At 47.9% G+C, this 21,256-nt stretch overlaps 1 protein-coding gene across 1 annotated transcript in view; it reads left to right on the plus strand.

Moving 5' to 3' along the window:
* Positions 1-21,256, plus strand: part of SLCO3A1 (solute carrier organic anion transporter family member 3A1) — a gene marked incomplete at its 5' end in the record, with an annotated part of 144,242 nt that overhangs the window by 115,357 nt on the left and 7,629 nt on the right. The window contains 5 exons of the mRNA XM_082321213.1: positions 3,282-3,545; positions 11,795-11,959; positions 13,947-14,145; positions 15,060-15,198; positions 19,589-19,764. Of these exons, the coding sequence (XP_082177339.1) occupies positions 3,282-3,545; positions 11,795-11,959; positions 13,947-14,145; positions 15,060-15,198; positions 19,589-19,764 (943 nt within the window). The remainder of the gene's footprint in view (positions 1-3,281; positions 3,546-11,794; positions 11,960-13,946; positions 14,146-15,059; positions 15,199-19,588; positions 19,765-21,256) is intronic.

The raw sequence follows: 21,256 nt of genomic DNA on the forward strand, positions 1-21,256 counted from the left end.
GGCGGTAACCAGACAGACATTGTGAACAGGGGAGCTTGTTATTCCAGCCACGCAGACCTAGGTCTCCCCTGGGAGTCAGCTCCGGCACTGGGCACCCTCCTCCAGCTTGCCAAGTGGCTGTGGCAGTGAGGGGGCTGTTAGGAACACAGTTTCTTCTCTCCTGCTGCTTATTTTTATTCCCCCAAACTGACTCTAGAGCCTTCTTTTTCCTTATCTTCGCTGAGTGATGGCCTACAAGATACTCTTGCCTTTTACTTTGCTTTTTTTCATTTTCTGATGATTTCTCTACCTTTCTGAGCCCATTTGATGCAGTGGGTGGGCTTCTTTTCCAATATTTAGGATTGTTTCACCCTCCACACATTGAGCCTATAAAGCTCAAATGTCCTTCTCTCCTTTGCTGAAAAGGCCTGTGAATTCAAAGCAGGGAGAGAATTGACCTCCTGGGAGAAAAGGGTAGGCTGGGATGGAGATGCAATGTCCTTGTCTGTGCTGCTTCTTCTCCATGCAGGTCTTTGTGCCAGTAGGTATGTCATCTGTGTGTGCACATTTGACATGCTGGGACAGTGATGTCCAAAACCTCCGTGCCAACACGGGGGACACTGATTAGGTACTCAACAACTTCTTTGCCTCAGTCTTCATTGGCAGCCTCTCTCCTCACACCTCCCGAGTCAATGGACCATTTGACGGGGATCAGGGGGGCAGAGGTCCTCCCACTGTAAGAGAAGATCAGGTTCACGACCACCTGAGAAAACTGAACATACATAAGTCTATGGGTCCCAATGAGATGCATCCCAGAGTCCTGAGGGAACTGGCTGATGTGGTTGCCAAGCCACACTCCATGATATTTGAAAAGTCATGGCAGTCAGGTGAAGTCCCTGGGGACTGGAAAAAGAGAAATATTGCAGCCATTTTTAAAAAGGGTAAAAAGGAGGACCCTGGGAACTACTGACCTGTCAGCCTCAGCTCTGTGCCTGGCAAGATCATGGAACAGATCCTCCTGGAATCTATGCTAAGGCACATGGAGGACAGGGAGGTGACTGGAGACAGCCAGCACGGCTTCACCAAGGGCAAGTCCTGCCTGACCAACCTAGTGGCCTTCTATGATGGAGTGACGACATCAGTGGACAAGGGAAGAGCTACGGATGTCATAGAATCATAGAATCGTTAAGGCTGGAAAAGATCCTTAAGGTCATTAAGTCCAACCATTAACCTCACACTGCCAAGTCCACCACTAAACCACGTCCCTAAGCACCACATCTACCCATCTTCTAAATACCTCCAGGGATGGGGAATCAATCACTTCCCTGGGCAGCCTGGTCCAGTGCCTGACTGCCCTTTTGGTGAAGAAGTTTTTCCTAATATCCAACCTACACTTCCCCTGGCGCAGCTTGAGACCATTTCCTCTCATCCTATCGCTTGTTACTTGAGAGAAGAGACCGACCTCCACCTCACTACAACCTCCTTTCAGGTAGTTGTAGAGAGCAATAAGGTCTCCCCTCAGCCTCCTCTTCTCCAAACTAAACAACCCCAGCTCCCTCAGCCGCTCCTCATAAGACTTGTGCTCCAGACCCTTCACCAGCCTCGTTGCCCTTTGGACACACTCCAGCACCTCGATGTCCTTCTTGTAGTGAGGAGCCCAACACTGAACACAGCACTGGAGGTGGGGCCTCACCAGTGCCAAGTATAGGGGCACTGTCACCTCCCTGGTCCTGCTGGCCACACTATTCCTGATACAAGCCAGGATGCCATTGGCCCTCTTGGCCACCTGGGCACACTGCTGGCTCATGTTCATGTCATCTGCCTGGACTTCTGTAAGGTCTTTGACGTGGTCCCCCACAATATCCTTCTCTCTAAATTGGAAGGATACGGATTTGATGGGTGGACTGTTTGGTGGATAGTTAATTGGCTCAACGGTGACATCCAGAGGGTAGTGGTCAGTGACTCAATGTCCAGATGGAGATCAGTGACAAGTGGTGTCCCTCAGGGGTCTGTACTGGGGCCAGTGCTGTTCAGTATCTTCATCAATGACACAGACAGCGGGATCGAGTGCACCCTCAGCAAGTTTGCAGATGACACCAAGCTGAGTGGTGCAGTAGGCATGCCTGAGGGACGGGATGCCATCCAGAGGGACCTGGACAAGCTGGAGAAATGGGCCTCTGTGAACCTCATGAGGTTCAATAAGGGCAAATGCAAGGTCCTGCACCTGGGTCGGGGCAATCCCTGGTATCAATACAGGCTGGGGGATGAAGGGATTGAGAGCAGCCCTGAGCAGAGGGACTTGGGAGTACTGATAGACAAAAAGCTGGACATGAGCCAGCAACGTGCTCTCGCAGCCCAGAAAGCCAACCGTATCCTGGGCTGCATCAAAAGCAGCGTGGTCAGCAGGTCGAGGGAGGTGATTCTGCCCCTCTACTCTGCTCTGGTGAGACCCCACCTGGAGCACTGCATCCAGCTCTGGGGCCCCCAACATAAGAAGGACATGGACCTGTTGGAGCAGGTCCAGAGGAGGGCCACAAAAATGATCAGAGGGATGGAGCACCTCTCCTATGAGGAAAGGCTGAAAGAGCTGGGGTTGTTCAGCCTGGAGAAGAGAAGGCTGCGGGGAGACCTTGTTGCAGTCTTTCAATACTTAAAGGGGGCTTATAAGAAACATGAGGAGAGACTTTTTAGCAGGGCCTGTAGCGATAGGACAACGGGTAATGGTTTTAAACTAAAAGAGGGTAGATTCAGACTAGATATAAGGAAGAAATTTTTTACGGTGAGGGTGGTGAAACACTGGAACAGGTTGCCCAGAGAGATGGTAGATGCCCGATCCTTGGAAACATTCAAGGCCAGGCTGGATGGGGCTCTGAGCAACCTGATCTGGTTGTAGATGTCCCTGCCAATTGCAGGGGGGATGGACTAGGTGGCCTTTAAAGGTCCCTTCCATCCCAAAGCATTCTATGATTAGTACATGGCAGCTTCCTATAGCTGGCAGAGCCAAAGACACTGGAGAGAAGCTCTGATTACAGGGTGTTGCAGAAGCTGGATGTACCATCTAGACAGACAAGGTGATGGGTTGCTTGTCCTAAGGACCTCTTGGATGTGGAGGTCATTAAGCACTGGTGGCTCACATGGTGTGGGTGCAGGATGCACTGTGGGTCCCCACCTTCTGTCTGGGAGCCCCTCACCAGCCAACAAAGCCTCCAACAACCATCTTCCAGCCTACAGGATCATTAACACTGTCATCTTCCCCTCCCTGCGGCCAAGCCACTGACACGTGTGTGTGTGTGCCCTTGCAGGTAAGCTGGACATAACCCCGGACGACCCTCGGTGGATCGGTGCATGGTGGGGAGGCTTCCTCCTGTGTGGTGCCTTACTCTTCTTCTCGTCCCTGCCGATGTTCGGGTTCCCGCAGTCCTTGCCCCCGCGGCCGGAGCATGCTGGGGAGAGCGAGCAGGCCATGCTTCCCGAGAGGGACTACGAGAGACCCAAGCCAAGCAACGGGGTCCTGCGGCACGCGCTGGACGGGGAGAACAGCACGACCTGCTTCCAGCAGCTGCGAGGTGAGACGCTGGTTCTTGTCACGTTTTCTGTGAGAGTCAGTAACAGGTTAACAGCTGGTTGGATTTATAATTGGTCTCTGATTTGGACTATCTACCTCTATCCCCAAAAAAATCTCAAAATCCTCAGTATCCTGAAATTTCAGTCCCTAGCTTCTAATTATCTCTGGCATTGTCCTCATTTTAAAGAGAGACTTTGTTCCACTTGAAAGGTTTGGATTTTTTTAAAACTACAAAGCTTCAGAAATGCATGATAGTCCTGTGGAGTTGATAAAAAAATGAAGGCGAACACAGTTGCCAACGCAATTTGTGAACTTCTCTCCAGTCTACTGTCCTGCTCCTCTCTGCCTCCCGAAAGAGTGAGCCAGCAAGGGCGGTTAAAAGAAATCGGGAGCTCCTGGCATCTGAGCTGTAGCTTAGTGCAATCCCAGATACAAAGCAATAAGTGCTGGGCACCACCACAGCTCTTAAACTGGGATGGGGAAGAGGTAGATACCAACCCAGAACAGCAGCAAAGTGGCAGGGTAGAGCATGACTTGTAGCAAATTAGAGTAGAAGACCTCACATCGTGTCCTACAGTGATGGAAATGGACCTGGCTCTAATTAAGGTCATCTAAGGATCCAGCATTTTGTGGGAGAGTGTGGGTAGATATCCTTTCTGTAAGGCTGCACTGGAAAATCCTTCATCTAGGAGGGTGTTTCTGTAGCACTGGTGGTTGCTTCCCACTCTCTGTCACTGTGGCAGAGTGGGTTTCATTACTGCCTAATGCATTTTGATAAATGAGGACAAAACCACTTACTCCCTGTGCAGTCTCCTTAATTAGGAGTTGAATGAGGTGCAGGTGGGAAGGAAAAAGAGACTTTGGGGAAAAAAGTGTTTTCTTAAATATAAAAACGCCTTGAATAGTTGATGTGGTTGTTCATTAAGGGGAGGTCAAAGATGTGAAATTTTGACTTGATGAGAAAATTCAAAAGAAAGGTAAAGGGATAAATTGTTTGAAAATTTGTCAGTAAAATTAATTTCTTCATCCTTTCATCCTTGTTGCAAGGATTTTCTTAGGTTTGAGGAATGGGCTTTTCCCATGGTACGTCCATCTGGATAATTCTGTGGCTTTTGTTGTGGACTCTTCAGAGCGCCTGCTGCTGGCCACTGAGTTTTTGGAATGGGCACTGGAAATTCTTGCAGGTTTTCATATAGGGAAATGAAAGAATACGATATGTCCCTGCTGCACGGAGGGGCAGCAGTTCTGCCTGAGGATGGTGCTGAGCAAGCTGAGTTTCTTGCCCACAGAGAGGCCATGGGGGGCTAGCTAGAGCATCTGTTGCTCATTGAAGTAGAGAAATTAAACTGCCACATCCATAATCTTCAAAGTATTGATTACATCAGGAGGCACCACAGCCTTCCACATTAGCCTTCTCATTGCAGGTAACCCCATTTCGAATCAGGCGGTATTCCAGAAGTCTCTTTGTAGATGGACTTTGAGATACAATTTACATCACATCAAATAAGACAGGGAATGACCTTTTTAGTTATGCCTTTGAGGCTGTCATAGACAACACGGTGTCGGTAGCTGACATCTCCTTTCGAGTCCCTTGCCACTATTGTCACAGTCGGAACGTGGTCAAGAGTCGTGTTTGCTGAAGTGCCCGCCTGGAGGAGATGTTCAGACACGTACCACAAGGGAAGGCAAACGTGCCTCACTCATTCCTGATGAGCAGTGTTTAAGGTGATGGGTTGAATCTTGCTGTGTGTATATATTATTTTGCCAGCAGCTGAAATATATATATGCATTCCTATGTGGTGGGATGTAGTATTCTTAATCTGTGTGTTGATTGTATAAGGTTTCCTTTGGGGAAAGTTAGACTGTTTAGCCTTTTTCCTAGGATAAAAAGGACTGGTAATTCTATACAGAGGTTAAAAAATATATATGTGCATGCATAGTCACGTCTTTTGTCCTATCACGGGCTTTGGGGTTTGCATGTATTTGTGAAGATGAATGGCAGAAGATGTACCTGTGCGTGGGGTTGTGGGTGGAAATGCTCATCGGTGTTCGTGTGGCCATAACTCTCACTCCTTTTTAACAAGTGTTGTCTCTGCAGCTTGGTCCTGGGCAGGTGTGTGCCGGGCATAAGTCCGTTTCTGCATGGAGGTGTGGATTGTCCATCTCTTGTGCGCAGTGTGGGGAGGAAGGGTTGTTTCTCTGGACTGATTGTGTGAACACACTGTGTATCAACAGTGCATCCTTAGAGGCTGAACTGACGCTCCTTTTTGGCTATTGAAAGGTTTTGCTTGGTTTTTATTTTATTTTATTTTTTTCAAGCCTTGCAGTGACTGTTGCAAGTGAGTGGACTTGGCAGGAGAGGAAGCAGGGTGGTGTCAGTTGGAGACGTGCTCCCAGCTGGGTCACGTCTGTCAGCTAGTGACGTGGCATGGCTGGTACGTGGGAGGATGCTCAAGACGCTACAAGATCTGCTGAAAGACAGTGAGACGCAGAGCTGGGTGTCTCCTTGCTTGTCTCTAGCCTTAGCACACAGAAAAGCTAGGACTAATGTGAAAAGAACCTACTCGAAGTGTTGAAAAGTCTTTTACATCTCTGTTAAGGTCTAAACAGGAGGGAGGGCTCAGCTTTTGGGAAGCCACGGCATCTCTTCCCGTGGGTTATTTTCATGCCGGGAAAAGAAGCATCCTTAAGAGGAGCTTCAAACTTGAAACAAAAGCCATGCTTTTGAACAGCACAAGGTGAAGGCAGCAGAGGTGGCGGGCAGCTGCCACAGCAGCTCTGCACAGGGGCATGGCGGCTCAGGCAAGAAAGCTTTGGGACAGTCCTGGGAGGTGCTTACCATTGCTAAACTGGCATATGAATGCTGCATTGCTTTACCTAATTAGTATTTCGGTTAAGCAACACAAATCCATTTGGGAGCACAGGGAAGTGAAGGATTAATAGCAGGGAGAGGATGGATAAATGCTGCCATCGCTCTTTGCTCTCGGCTGGCAGGCTGGCAGGGTTGTTCCAGCCCTGCGCTCTCCGTATGGTCTGCGAAAGCACTTCAGGCGTGGGCTGCGGCAGCCCTTGCTGTCCTGGGGACAGCTTTGCTTCCCTACCTCTGGTCTGGTTTGGGGACCTCTCTGCTGTTCCGGGCCAGAGATGATGCTCAGCTGTGTCAGGGCACCTGTGCCCTCTGCTCGTGTCTGTCCGGCATCTGCCCTCTCACTCGGTGTTAACATGCTGCCTCTAACCCACCACCTGCTCCAGGACCTGCTTGGAAATATTTTGTTAAAATAATTTATTTTTCCATACAGAAACGTCACTTCTACTGAATTGAGCGGCCAGTTCTGAAGAAATTTGGTTTCAGAATGCTTCCTTGGCTTTATCTTTAATACCCCTGAAACATTCTGCTCTAAATGCATTTTGTTTTGCAATGGTTTAAACCAGAAATTCATTATATTCTGCCTGTCTGTCTGGCGAGAGAGATTAAAAACCTAAAAGGATTGAAATTGATATGGAATCCTTCAGGTTTGGAGAGAGAAGCTCATTCACAAGGAATTAAAAGAAAACTCACTGTGGAATTAAATGAATTTCAAAACTGCAAATTCCCTAGATTTGGAAACATTTTGATTTCTGTCCAGCTTCATTTCCAAGAGCATAGGAGAGCTGGGATGTGCAGCTGAAAGTGTCTTGTCTTCTGTTCGGTTCCTTCCTGCTCTGTGTACCAATCTGCTGAATACCTGGAGAGGGAGCTGCTCTGAATCCTGGATTTCTCTCCCCAAAAGTGCTCTCCTGGGAGCAGACACGTAGCACTGGGCCAGAAGCTCCCAGTTGCGCAGGCAGGTCCTGGGCCGTGGAGAGCCTGTAGTCCTTGGTAGGAGTTCGTAGGATTGAGCGGGATTAATGGCTAACACGAGTAGTTTTAAACTCATGACTCTAATGAGTGATAGTGACAACCTTTTGGAGGGGGCTCCATCTGTACCTTCATTCATGGCCAGAGCAGTGAGCCTTTGGCCCAGATCTAGACTGGTACCAAGACCTTAATGCCTTTTTGGATTTGTGTCTTGGCTTCCTACCAACTTCTAAAAGGCTTGCTGAGAAATCCGAATCTTAGGTAAGGGGATGGCGGGTGGTCATAAAAGGCCGCACATCAGGTCCTGTCAGTCTCCGAGTTTCCTTTGGCTTGGTGCAGACTTTGTTGGTAGGTTATTCTTGGCTGTTTCAAAGCCAGCATCCTTGTTATCAGAAGCTTTGATTAATTCAGAAAGGCCTTCAGCCTGCACACTTCGGGGCAGAAGCTGAACAGCAGCTGAGGTCGGTCAGGCAGAGCGTGTCTGTCTCTGAAAAGATACTGTGCCTTGCCATGACCTCCACAACACGGGCGAGGGAGGTTTATGTTCCCCTCTGAAGTCAAGCAAAGGTGGTTGCTGGAGGCAAGATGATAGACTAGAAGAACCTGCTTTCCGTGCATGAGAATGTTACTGTTGCTTCAAGCTTTATCTGTCAAGAAGCCTCTTTGACATAGGTGTCATCATTTTCCTTAACATCCTTTGTGATACTAATTTTGCCAAGGGCACGTGGACTTCGGCGTATTAAACTCACCTGAGGTGTCTTCAGCGCCTCTTGCCTTACTCCATTTTGTCTTTTATGGGAGCTGCGTCTTTCCAGGAGGTATTTTCTTCTTACTGCCTGCACTATTTTCCTCATCCCTTATTCCTCAAGCCAGGTGGAGATTGTGCCTTTTGTTTCCTATTCAGATCTGAGGCTTTGCTGCCTACGTTGCTATTAGAAAGTAATATTTTGGCCCAACGCTACATTTCGCCTTTCCCTCACCACACTGTCCTAGGTGGACTGGGCTGTAAACCTCCATCTAATTTATTACTTTGCTTTCTGTGTTCCTCATCTTTACTGCAAATTGAAAACATGTCTCTGTAGGGTGCTCCAACTGGAAAAAGGGGCCTTGGTGATTGTAATGTTCCAAACAATTCATTTCAAGCACCAACGTGATGATTATAGTTTGTCGTTTCTGGAGAGTAGTTAAACCTCATGTAATGAGGTTGCCAATTATCCCCGGTACTCCCTGATGTTTAGTGACAAATCAAAGCTACTTGGTGTACATAAGTGTGTTTGCTTGTCAAGTCCATGGCCTGTCACCCACAGCTGGCCCCACAGCAGGAGACAGGGAGGATGCTTGATGCCTTGGCACAGGTGTTGCTTGGGGTGTTAAACGGTGGGAAGTCCAGGGATTGGCAGGGGCGTTGGAGAACTTTGGGACATCCTTCTGGGTCCCTTCCAACCTATGGATGACCAACACTGCATGTGGATGGTCTGAAGAGTTGGGTTTTCAGTACTTCAGCAGTGAAAAGAGGTTGAGGTTTCTTGCTCTTCTCAGTGTATCTTGCCATGGTAATGAGAATCGCTTTTCTGCTGTCGTTTCTGTAGCATATTGGGTGCATTGGGATAAGGATGTTAAATGAGCTGGTCGTCCTGAGCGTGGGAGGGTGAGTCTTTCTGTGTTGTGTCTGATATAGCTTGTGGGTTCTCCAAGTAGGTTTCTGAGACTCTGCTGAATCCAAAAGGCCTTTCCCTTTTCCCATTTGGCAAATGGGCTTCAACCTCAGATTTATAGCTCCAAAGTGCTGCTACAAAGTGTTCAGCTAACCTTTGGGCCAACAAGGTGCAGGGTAACATTTATCATGACTTTTGCAGGGAGCAGCTCCAGTGAAGAAGTGCCGTGCTCAGCTGTTGTGTTCCCCAGGGCTTTACTGTCCCCCATCAGACATTTTCCATTCCCCCTTCGTACCCAACACCATATGCCAGGCAGCTGAAAGCACGTCACTCTAGTCTATTGAGAGATTTTTAAACTTCATTGCTGACTTTTAATCTTGTTCCCAGAGGTATTTCACCCCAAGAACTGAGACAGATAAGGCAGCAGCAGGTGTCAAATGATTCATCTTAACGGGTGGCAGTAGCAAGATGAAAGGATATTCATTTCTATGGGGAGCCTCCTGTCATTTCCCTTAGAAAATGAAAGGGAATGAGCTGGCCCTAGCTGAGGAGATGGTGAAGGCTGCCAGGCATTGCCTGTGTTGCCTCTGCACTCTTTGCACTGGGTTTTGTGTTATACCCTCCAGCTGGTACAGAGCCCTGTTGCAGTAAATGGGGGTCAAACATGCAGTAGAGGACAGGATCTGTCCCAGAAAACTCACACTGGGACACACAAGGAGGAGAAGCAGTCATGAAGTGATGGGACTCGTAGCCAAACACTGTCAGGCAAGGTAGTCATGAGAGCCTCCTCTCTTGTGTGAGATGGTGCAATAACTCTGCAAAATTTTTGCTGTCCTTCTCTAAGTACGAAGGATGGATTTTGACTTTGGTAATGCATGATGGTTTGGTACCAGCCTTGCCAACTTAAGAAATAAATATCCATGATCTTTAACTCCCTCCTCCAAAAGACAAGCTGTCACTGTTATTATTTGGTGGATAAAGTTAGAGATAGACCTTTGTGTCTTTGCATTTGAATTGGCACAAAGCTACATCTCGAGGAATCCGTTAATCTTGAACAAACTGGACTCCAGAGGCACAACAGACATTAATATCTTAAATATGGCTTTCCAAGCTCAGCGCTGCCAAGTCCACCTTTGCATTTTCCCTCCTTCTCCTGGCAAGATGGGGAAATTCTGTAGGTGGCCATCAAAGAACTGAAGGAGGCAGCAGGTAGCTTCTGAGATCTATCTACGTCTGAATCCCCCCACCCCCGTTCCTCCCTCTCAGTATTTTTTTTTCTCTTCCCCCCTCCGTTCTATTAAAAAATACTACGCCTCCTGCACCTTCATTATGTTCAGCAAATCCTCAGGAAGCAAGAATTTTATACAGCATGAAAAAACATTTGTGATATAAAGAGACCAGAAACTGTGGAGTGGCCCCTTCCAAAAAAGGTTGGATCAAACCTAATTATAACCCTTTTTTTTCTCCTTCCCAAAGAAAGAACCAAGGGGACCCAAGCAGAGCCTTGACAAAGAGCTGTGCATTTACTTGCTGAGGGCAGTGCAATTAGATTTTGCACCAAAAAAAGCCCTTAGGGAAAACAGAAGCAACACCAGAGAAATCTGTCATCTGCCAGACCCTGGTACACCATAGGGCATGTGGGGGATGGATTTTCAAAATGCAAATAGGGGGCTATTGAGGCTTCACTACACTTCAGCGAGGTAATTTTCAAACTTAATGATTTTCACATTTAATTCAGGGAGAAATTAGTCATCAGGTATTGAGACAAAGGAAGGCTCTCTTCTGTACTGGGATGCTCTCCTCTTCAAGCTGTGTTATCTCGGCAATAATTAAAATGTTCGCTGAAGGAGAAAATGTGCTATCTGATTCATTAGCCAGATTTCCCTTTGTAAGGTAACTCATGTTTTCTTATCCGAAATAGAGATGGACTTGGAGAAGAGGACTCTGGACGCTAATGATTTGGGAGGGAGAAGCAAGGGATCACGCAACTAAAGCAAATGTGTGTGCGTCTTACACAGTGAATAGCTCAGCGTGTCCTCTTCCACCGTTGCAGTCACGAAGGCTGGTAGGGTCTGCATGGAAGGTGTTGCTTCGCTGGTGAAGCTCCGGTTTATGGGAACATGCATGCTAACATGCCTGTCCCAGGCATGAGGTCCCTTATGCCCATGGTGGCCATGGCTCCAGGCTAAGCAGGAGAATTTCAGCTTGCACCCAAATGTGCTGCAAGAATGTGTCCCTCAGCGAGCGAGCCAGTGTTCCGTGGGAATAAGAAAATGAAGTAAATCTGGATGGCAGGAGAAGGAAAGGCCAAGTGTGAGCTGGGTTAGCTTGTGTCTGAAAGCCTGCAAAAATTTGTGCGGTGCTGAGTACAGTACTCATGACACCCATCAGCTGGCTCAGCGTTGTTTGTGGGGAGCAGGTAGGGAAGGGAGAAGGAGAAAGAGTATACTGGGCTTCAGCTGACTTCCCTATGGGGGAAACAAGCAATAGTGGAAAATTTCAAAATCATCTGTAAGATGTAAACATAATGACAGGTGACTTCTTTTTGTACCTTCCTGGTATCTGAATCTTTAGATGACACTGTTCTGGTGTTTCACTTTGTTCTGGTGTTGCCACATTTCAACCAGTTCCTCTGTACAGAATAGAAAATTACTCCTGATTTGAAGCGAGTTTGTCCTGCAGGAGAGCAGCAAGGCACCTCCAGCACCTCAAGCAGAGCCTACACAAAAACACCTCTCCCTTTTTCTTCTCTTCTAGTGATCCCCAAAGTAACTAAGCACTTGCTCTCCAATCCCGTCTTCACCTGTATCATCCTGGCGGCCTGCATGGAGATTGCGGTGGTGGCTGGCTTTGCCGCCTTCCTGGGAAAGTACCTGGAGCAGCAGTTCAACCTCACCACCTCATCTGCCAACCAGCTCCTGGGTGAGTAACCACAGGGGCCACCAAATCTCCAGAGTCCAAAGGCATTTAAAAGTGTTCAGCATGGATGGTAACCACAGCCAGGCTTACTGGTTAGGCTGCTCAGAAAGTGGCTTGCCCAATGTCTAGAAATGTGTCCATGAGTGGGAGGGCTGGGCTCCAGCTCTGCCTTGGCTGCAGAGCCCAGAGCAGACCTCCGCCATCCTTCCTCCTTGACTGCGCTCTCCGCTGCAGCCCACTGCGATCACTTCCCCTGTAGCCAAGCCCGTTGTGTGAGAAGTGGTATGATACAGCCAGGATATGAAAGTCTGTGATGGCCCTGAAGTACGGCAGAAATCCCAACCAAACTAGGCCATTCGTTTGCCCAAGACTGCAGTTGCTCGCTGAGCGACAGGGCTGCCCATTGAACTGCTTGTCTCATGGTTCAGCTATCCCAGAGTTATCCAGTCCATCTCCATTTGGGTCAGGAAGCCCAGTTTCTCCTGCTAGTCCCTCCTTTCCCCTTGGACTGGAAATGATAGCAATGCAATCAGCAGTTCAAACAGCCAAGCTACTGCAGCTTGGTTGTATTTCAAATGCCCCTTCTCTCTGACCATACTATGCTGCCGTGGTTTCCCATATATATATATATTTCTCAACGTTCATTCGTTCCCTGTCAGGACACTGATGCACAGGCAGGATCTTCATTTGTTTTCTCCTACTGCTCACTCCCAAGCAGGCCCAGCAATTTGTTTATGACAGCCATTCTCTCGGCAGCACCCAATTAAGATATCTGTGAAGTGATCTTGGATGATCTGCAACCACAGCTCGCCAGATGGGCAGCTGGCAGTGATCTGTCAAAAACTGGGACATCATGAAATGGATGGATCTTAATATCAAAATAAGGAGCTTGCAAGCTGCTGTCCTGACAGTTATTTATTTTCCCATTGAACTCATTGATATCTTCTGGTTTTGGCCTGGTTTTCCAAAAGAAACAATCCCCTGCAGTCAATCGTGCCTCCCCCAGCAACACAGGAACTTACTGGTGAATTTTAGTAGGGTTTGACAGAAGGGCAGAGGTCTCAAAGATATTAGGGTCTTCCACCTTTCCTGAAAATTAAAGGCTTGGCAAAGGAAAGCAGCTTCACTGTTGACCCACTGGGAGAAGGAAAACCACTACACTGTTTGATGGGGGATGCCTGGCCAGTCAGTGTGTGTGTACAGCTGGATGGTCAGCAAAGAGGGAATCACCCGTGAGCCAGAGCACGTCCTGCCTCTGACCTAGCAGTGGGAAAAGAGACTTTGATACTTCCACGGTCCTCACAACAACTTGTTTAATTTAAACAAAGTTCCTGCCAGATTTCTCAGGTGGCATTTGTGGAATCCAGAACTGCCAGGATTTCGAAGCGCTTCTAAGCTTAGCCTGGGTAGGTAAGGTCTGGAGTATAATTGGCAGCAAAGGGATAAAAGTGAACCCAGACGAGCTTAGTGTGATAATGCCTTTCTGTGCCTGGAAAGTGAGTCACTTCTGGCAGTGATTTTGCATCTCACAGTTTAAGAAGGTTCTTTAAGGGAGACTTCATATTTTCAAATGCAACTATTGCCTAATGTCTGAAGATCAGACTGCTGTGAAGTATACCAAGCAGGGCTCATCCAAAGCCTCTAGACACCTCAAAAAATTCTTGACTATATTTGTCTGCTAACTGTTGCAGGAAGCATTAGAGATGCTGCTGCTTAGGTTAGGGTGGGCCAGTCTCAGCAATTTTGGCATCTCCCTCCAATATGGATAAGAACGGGAAGAAGATCCCAGTTCTTCTGTGCAAGGCAGCATACCTGTTCGCATCCATTGCTTTCCTTTTGGGCAGCCCCAGCTTGGTGCTACTCCAGCAGTTGGCCGTTACAAGGCTTCCCCATGCTAGCACACAGATCTCTCTGCTAGAAAGTAAAAAGCTGTAATGGTGTGGTTCACTGAGCCTCCCTCACATTTGCTCACTGATTTTTCCTCTTGCAGGGATGACAGCAATCCCATGTGCGTGTCTGGGCATATTCCTGGGTGGCCTCTTGGTGAAGAAGCTCAGCCTGTCTGCTCTGGGAGCCATCAGGATGGCCATGCTGGTGAACCTGGTGTCCACAGCTTGCTACGTGTCTTTCCTGTTCCTGGGATGCGACACAGGACCTGTGGCAGGGGTTACTGTTCCCTATGGAAACAAGTGAGTCCCCAGAGAGTTTCAGGGTCTCACGCAGCCTTACCAACATAAATGCCGTGTTATTGTCCTCGATGGGCAGTCTTCAGGCAGTGCTGGCTCTTAAACAACCATATAGAGCAAGCATATAGAAGGCAATGTTGTATAGGGCTCTTACTGTGGGAGGTTTTCATGCCACTCATTGCTGTGAGAGCTGAGTACCTCTAGCTGACAACAGAGTTTTACTAAAGTCGTTCAAACTGAATCACAAGGTGCCAGACCTGATTCTGCACCCATGGCCACCTACGTAGCGTTGGGTCCACCACACCATGTGGTTTCTCCTGGCAGCGATGGATATGCCCTGCTTTGTACGTTTATTTAAGTGCCTGAGGGGAATTTGTAGAACCAGGTTTTAGATGCCTGGAAATTCAGATATGGTGAGGAGAGAGTATGCGTGGCTCCAGGCCCATTTTGATGGGAGAAATGAGGCACATGGTGCCCTGTAGCATTCACAGGACTTGGAGAGTTAGTCTGTATTTTCTTTTCTGGTGCTCCTCAGTATGCAGTGGCAACTCTTTAGAAAGTGACAACTTCAGGCTCTCATCTCCTCACGGTTACTGTTCTAGAAAAATACAGAGCGATCTCTGCAGAGTCTCTTTGGGTTTCCTTGGGGCTTCTGGTTGGGATAACAAGGCAGCCCAAGCCTCTCATTAGATTCCTTGTTGCAGAGGAATAGTGGCCATGGCACTTCTGTCCCCAAGGAGAGACTGTAGCCTGGGTTTCTTAAAGCTGGGACCCAGCTAGCCTGCTCACTGCTTTTTGTAATTTGCTTGCCTTAACTACCCCCTTCAAAGCCATCTTTGTGTGGCACCAACTGGAAAACGTGGCTGATATCATTACACTCATGGCTGATATAGTTTCTCTTTCTGTTTCTCTTACAGCTCAACTCCAACCTCATCTCTGGACCCATATTCCCCCTGCAATAACAACTGTGAATGCCAAACTGATTCCTTCACTCCAGTCTGTGGGGCAGACGGGGTCACATACTTATCTGCCTGCTTTGCTGGCTGCAGCAGCACGGTGAGTGGGCTTTCCGCGGGACCTCCCACCTGTAGGAACGATTCTGTGAGCACGAGCGTGTGAGGTTAGTGTGTACCTGGTAGAGTAGCTCATTTACAGCCAGCAGTGGTTACACCCTCAAAAGCTAACCTCATACCTCAGATGGGCCTGAGCTTTTCACTCTGTTGCATAAATGCCTGCTGACTCTGGCAGCAGTCTGCCAGGGTCACCTACAGAGCGGGATGGGATTTCCTATCATCGTACTCCTCTGGTCTTTCTCCTCAGCACAGAAGCAGAGGAACACGAGAGGAGATCTGCACAGTTGTCCGCTGGCAGAACCCAGATCCTCCTCAAGAGCTTGCTAGCCTGGGCTGTGGGACCAGCCTCTCTTTTCTCCTGTAGTTCCCCATCTCCCTGCTTCTCCACCTGCCCATGTTCACCCTGCCCAGTCCTTTTATTCTTTTTCCTCTTGCTCTTTTCCCGAATCTGGATCCTAGACACATATGACCAGATCCCGGTTTTATTCACCCTTGTTTAAGCTTTCCTTCCACTCCTCTTGCTTCTCTCTCTTTCCCTGCTTTGCTCTGAGGCAGCAGCAAGAGCAGTTGTCAAGGGAGCAGGGACTCCATCCAAAGACATTCTGCATTTTTCCGTTCTCCATATCTAAGAGTTTGTTTCCTTTAGAAAACTCTCAAAGACCAAACCATCTCTGTGTAAAGATGTGGGGAATTTTTAACAATATCTTAAAAGCCTGCTTTTCCATTTTTTGCTGCTGAAATGCTAATGTCTTCTGGGTTACGCTGAAAATGAGTGCCTGCTGCTCCCGTGGATGGGAACTGGTGGGGTTCCTGCAGTCCTTGCTCCCTGCCCGGGGCCGTGCCAGGCATGGTGACTGCTGCCACACTGCCTGTGTGGAGCCTGTGGACGGTCAGCCTGGTCGCAGTGACGGTTCACACCTGCAGGGACATCAGCGCTCACCACATGCAATTATCCCTCCACAGCTTCATCCTTCCTTTTTGGGGAGATACCAAACGTCCCTTCCTGCCCTAGAGACAAACCACCTGCGAGTGGTGGCTAGCAGAGGTGCAAGCTTGCTGCTAGCAAGTGCAACCTCACGGCCCAGAGGACCTGGGAGCTGGTCCTGCTTAAACCTCTTCTCTCCTCAATTCCCACTCCAGCCTCGGAGACGTAGGCATCCCTTTGAAATACCACAGTTTCAAGGTGCTTTCAGCAACCCCACGAGGGACTCCACAAGTGTGTGGCACATGTAAAGGTATTACCTCCTGCCCTCTTCCTCCTCCCAACAAGAGACAAGTCAGCACCTGGGGCAGCAACACGCTCATTTTAACAAGAAGCCAGTTTGCACAGGGCACACAGAATAGTGTCTCACCAGTTCACCGAGCCCTTAGCAAGAATACAGCTGGTGTGGTCGGTGGCTGGAGCGCGGGAGCGACCTCCTCGCTGTGTGATTCAGGGAAAAGCTCTGGCTCCTCTGGAAGGAGCACAGTAATGAAAATTCAGCTCTACCCCTTCAGTCTGCGGCTGCCTGACCTCATGTTCTGCAAGAGCAAACCTCTGAGCAAAAACCTCGTTCTCTCTCACCCTCTCTCTTACTCATTCTTTCTTATTTTGCCTTTTCATCATCATCTTGGGGTTCTTTTCATTGCTTTGTTTTGTGGGTTTTTTTTCAATAATGTTTTGAACACAAATTAGTGAAGCAATAGCATCCTCTGGAAAGGGCATTATCAAGAATTATGGACCAGTTTGGCCATGCAATGGCCCTGAGGCAAAGCCAAATTGCCAAACCAGGTTTTAAACCCATAATCCAGGCAATGACCTGTCTAGAGGGTCTTGTGAATGTTATATGCTTGTGATGAGCCAAGGGTTGCTTTTTAGTGGGACATAAAATTCTCTGAATGCTTTATTTAACTTTACTGCATTGGACGTTTCTGACTGCCTCTCTCCACTTTTCCTCTGTGAACAATTTCTAAAAGCAATGAGTAGCTCAGGCTCAGTTTTTTCTTTTTCATTTCTTCTCTCTTACTGAGCTGGTTGCAGAGGTGCACGTATCCAAAAAGCCGTAGGAGTATCCGTGCTGATAGGCACAGATCCGACACCCTCAGAAATTTCTCTTTCAAGCCATTTCTGTGAGTGACCCTTGCGTACGAAGCCTTTGACCATGCATCTTGTTTGTTTTGATGCCATTGCTTCTCTCAGTGTCCCCTTTTGGCAGGAGACGCATGAGTTCCAGCCTTGCATTACTGTGCTGGCACCTCACAGCTTTGCGCTGAAGTACCAGCCTGTCCCTTCCCTGTCAGAGCCAGGGTTTAAAAAAATGAGTAATTAAAAACATGGGTAATTTGCATGGATAATTACCCCAAACTCAGGATGCTGTTAAAGGTACAAACTCTGCATCTATGCAGCTTCACGTGCACACAGAAAATCTGGACGTGCAAGCTGCTGCGCTGTGGAAGGCTGTGATGATGTGTGGTTGAATGCGGTGGGGTTGCAGACAAGGGAATCTATAGCAATTTGGCATGGGTAGCAAGAAGTTGCCTCTCCACAGGACAAAGATAAAACTCCATCTTTGATGTTTCCTTGTTTGATGTCTGAGTTGTATATAGCGTGTCAGTAATAAAAGATCAAAGATCTCCCAGGTAAGGATGAGGTGCAGCACTAGATGTACAAACTACTCACACTATTTTGGGTTAGCACCTTGGTGCAAAATGGTTGAAAAAGCGGATTGAGGGGCAAAGTTTCAGGCAATGCAGGTGGGGTCCTGCTTCATGGTTTGTTCAACAGGAATAAAATCACACCAGTGGGAGGAGAATCTGCCCCACCATTGCCAGAAATGGGTACTTTCTCTCCATTGATGAGAGCCCATGGGAAATAAGCAGCCAGTTCTGCGTGTTTGCCATGATGGGAATTTTGTCCCAGGATATTTCAGTGCAGGTATGTACTTTCCTGGAGTTAGATGGGCTTTAATCTACAGGGCTGTGTCCAGGCTGGTTGCTAGCAATGCACTGCAGTAAGAGCCAGGAACTACAGATTCCTGTTGTCTCTGTGCAAACACCACTGCAGTGGTGCTAATTGCCACCACCTCGAATCCTTCAGGTGTCAGCTTCTAACTCACAGCACAGGAATTTGTTATGTTAATTATTGCTTGCCAGCCGGAAAGGCACCTGCATGTCTACTCCAGCCCTCCTGGAGTTCTGCACTGCGGTCGCTCTTGCCTTCTGTGCACTTATTTGGAAGAAAATCGTTTGACTCCTATGCAGAAGAAAGAGATTGGTGTCAGAAAGGCTGGAGTAGTATTCCCGCGGATCCTTATCTTTGGAGGCAGTGAACCAGAAAGTGTGCTTTTGTATGGTCCTAAGGGGACCACAGCGGAAAAGCAAAGGAATTTCTGCTTGAACATGGTAGAGGGGAAGGGGAGGAGAATAGCTGTTTTTCAATATGTTTTATTTTATGGCGTTACTCCTCTTACAAACATGTGACCTGCAAACCCAGCGGGCTGATGAAGACAAGCCATGAATCATTTATGATTGTTTCATTCTGTATTTGTTAAGGGATTTCTTGGTAGTATTGTGCGCCTTAATTGCACGGACATCCCCCACTCAGAAAATCGGGAGGGCAAGTTGGAAAATAAGAAAAAAAAATCCCTAAATCTGTGACTGGCAGACAAAGCTTCTTTTCACATCCTGTGCTTGCTGGAGAGATCAAAGAAAAATGCAGTCATTTCACCCTCCTTCTGGTCACATATTGATAAAGTTTATCTCGCCTGACTTCAGCTTTTAGCTCAACACAAATCCCTCTGAACCAGATGTCATTTATTAGCCCTGTAGCGCACTTGAGTCCAGCAGTGTCTGTGCTGCCAAGCTGTGATAGTTCAGCTCTTGGTGAGCCGTAGCACCCATGGTGGGTGGCTCCTTCCCGGGATTCAGGGTGCTGGAAGCAAGCACCGAACCCGCAGTCAACAACAGGGCTGCCGATTTACCTGCTTTTAATGTACTTCAGTTTAATTGCAACAGCCGAGAGAATGGAGGTAAATAAGAAAGTAATTAGAACCATAATTTGGGGATCTTCCTTGTCGCAGGGGCACAGATCGTTTCTTTATTCTCCTCCAAAGGGGTATAACTTGGTAATAATTTTATCGCAGTGACATTTATGGGAGAGACTTGAAAGGAGCAGAAGAAAAGAAACAAGCCAAGGGACAGCTTTCCCTTGCTGGTAGCATGCATCAGAGCTGATGTGCTTCTGAAATCCTTTCCAAACCCCCCTCAAATAAGCACTTAGGAGTTACTTAATTGACCATTAGAGGATTGAGAGTTGTTGGCAAGCCCTTGTTACAGAGGGCAGGTGGTGGGGACTGCGGCCCTTGCTTCCCCTGAACCCCTGTGCTCCTCCGCAGAACCTCAGTGGCTGTTCGTGCCTCACCTCAGTCCCTCCTGAAAATGCCACCGTCGTTCCCGGCAAATGCCCCAGTCCCGGCTGCGAAGAGGCCTTCTTGACATTCCTCTGCGTGATGTGCGTTTGCAGCATGATCGGGGCCATGGCGCAGACGCCGTCAGTCATCATACTCATCAGGTAGGACCGCTGCCGGGAGGATGCGATGAGCTCGCTGGGGGCTGCTGTGGGGGTGGGAGCAGGGCTGGGGGGACCGCTGGGTACCGCTGGGAGCTGCAGGGAGCCGAGGGTCCTGCACAGCTCCTGGCCTCTACCTTTTTGGTCCCCATATCAATGACTTTGGCTTAAGCGGAGGTTCACTGCATCAGAAAATCCTCCTTTGACTAAGCACTCCCTGGTGGAGACACCTTGAAAGAGCTGCCCATATTTTCAAAAGATTTTTAACTCCTCAGCAAATGAGGATCTATGGGCTTTCTCATACTGCCTTTACATGCAGGCAGGAGTTGGGGATGTGAAAGCCCAAGCAGTCCTGCCTGAATTTCAGCCCCATGGTTTCAAGTGTTAATTAAATAATTTCCTCTCTAAGCCACTATTTCACTTGGTAGCACCTGGTTTGTCCATGGCATGACCCCAATGAGTTCAGTGCCTACAGTACTTGGCCTGCTAGAAAGACTATGGGAATTGCTCGAGTACAGCTTTGGTAAAATGGGAGTGAGGAGAGACTGGGCTTGCAAGTAGAGAAGATCCCTGCAGGGATGCTGCAAAGAAAGGTGTCAGGCTTGTTCTTACCAAGGCTGGGATTAGCATGGGAAAGGAAATATGGATGTGCAGGTTCCAGTCCGGGCAGTAAGGTCATTACCACTGCATCTGGAAAGGGCCAGAATTGCAGCCCCATGTTCTCAGAATGTAATGCCTTAATAAGATGCCTTTAGACATGGCCTGGAAATCTTAGAAACCAAGGAAAAATGAAAGGCTGCAGCAAAAGCTAGCTTTGGTTAATACCCCCCCGGCTAGAGTTTAACTTCTCTCACCCTGGACCAAGTCCAAGAACAGAAGGAACTTGAAAGTCTGAAGGACATCTCTGAGTTGAGCCAATATGAATAGGTGGGCAAAAGTAGCTTATTCAAATAACTGACCTTGTGTTATTTCCAGACACATGGAACACTTCACCTTATGTTATACGTATATATCGAAGCCCACGTTTATCCAGAATTACTTATCTGTCCGGGCTGTCACTTACTGAGAATAATAACCAGAGGCATAAATAGCAGATCCATTCTGCTGCCTGGAAAATTCCAATAAAATTCAATCAATAAAGTCTATATTAGAAACACACTCTTGAGTGGATCTTGGACAGAACAGCTCTGTGAGGGCATGTCTCCCTGCAGGATACAAAATGAGATATTCCACCTACTAGTTCGTTTCTCTCTTTGCATCTACAGTAGCTAAAGGGAAATCAAATTTCTCATGATAAATATTGTGGCAAAAGTAATTTGAAGTTTGAAGAGTTCTTTGTTCAAGGGAGCTGCCAGCACCTGTAGGATCCTGAGTGGAGACATCTTTGTGTCGACTTCAAATGAGATAAGCCAGTCACCAGCTAGAAAGAATACAAGGAAATAAGAAAAGCAAAGGGAATATTAAAAATATTCAGCTCGCAGCTGTAGGAAATAAA

The sequence above is a fragment of the Platalea leucorodia genome, assembly GCF_965183815.1.
Source record: "Platalea leucorodia genome assembly, chromosome: 9".
Classification (NCBI taxonomy): Eukaryota; Metazoa; Chordata; class Aves; order Pelecaniformes; family Threskiornithidae; genus Platalea; species Platalea leucorodia.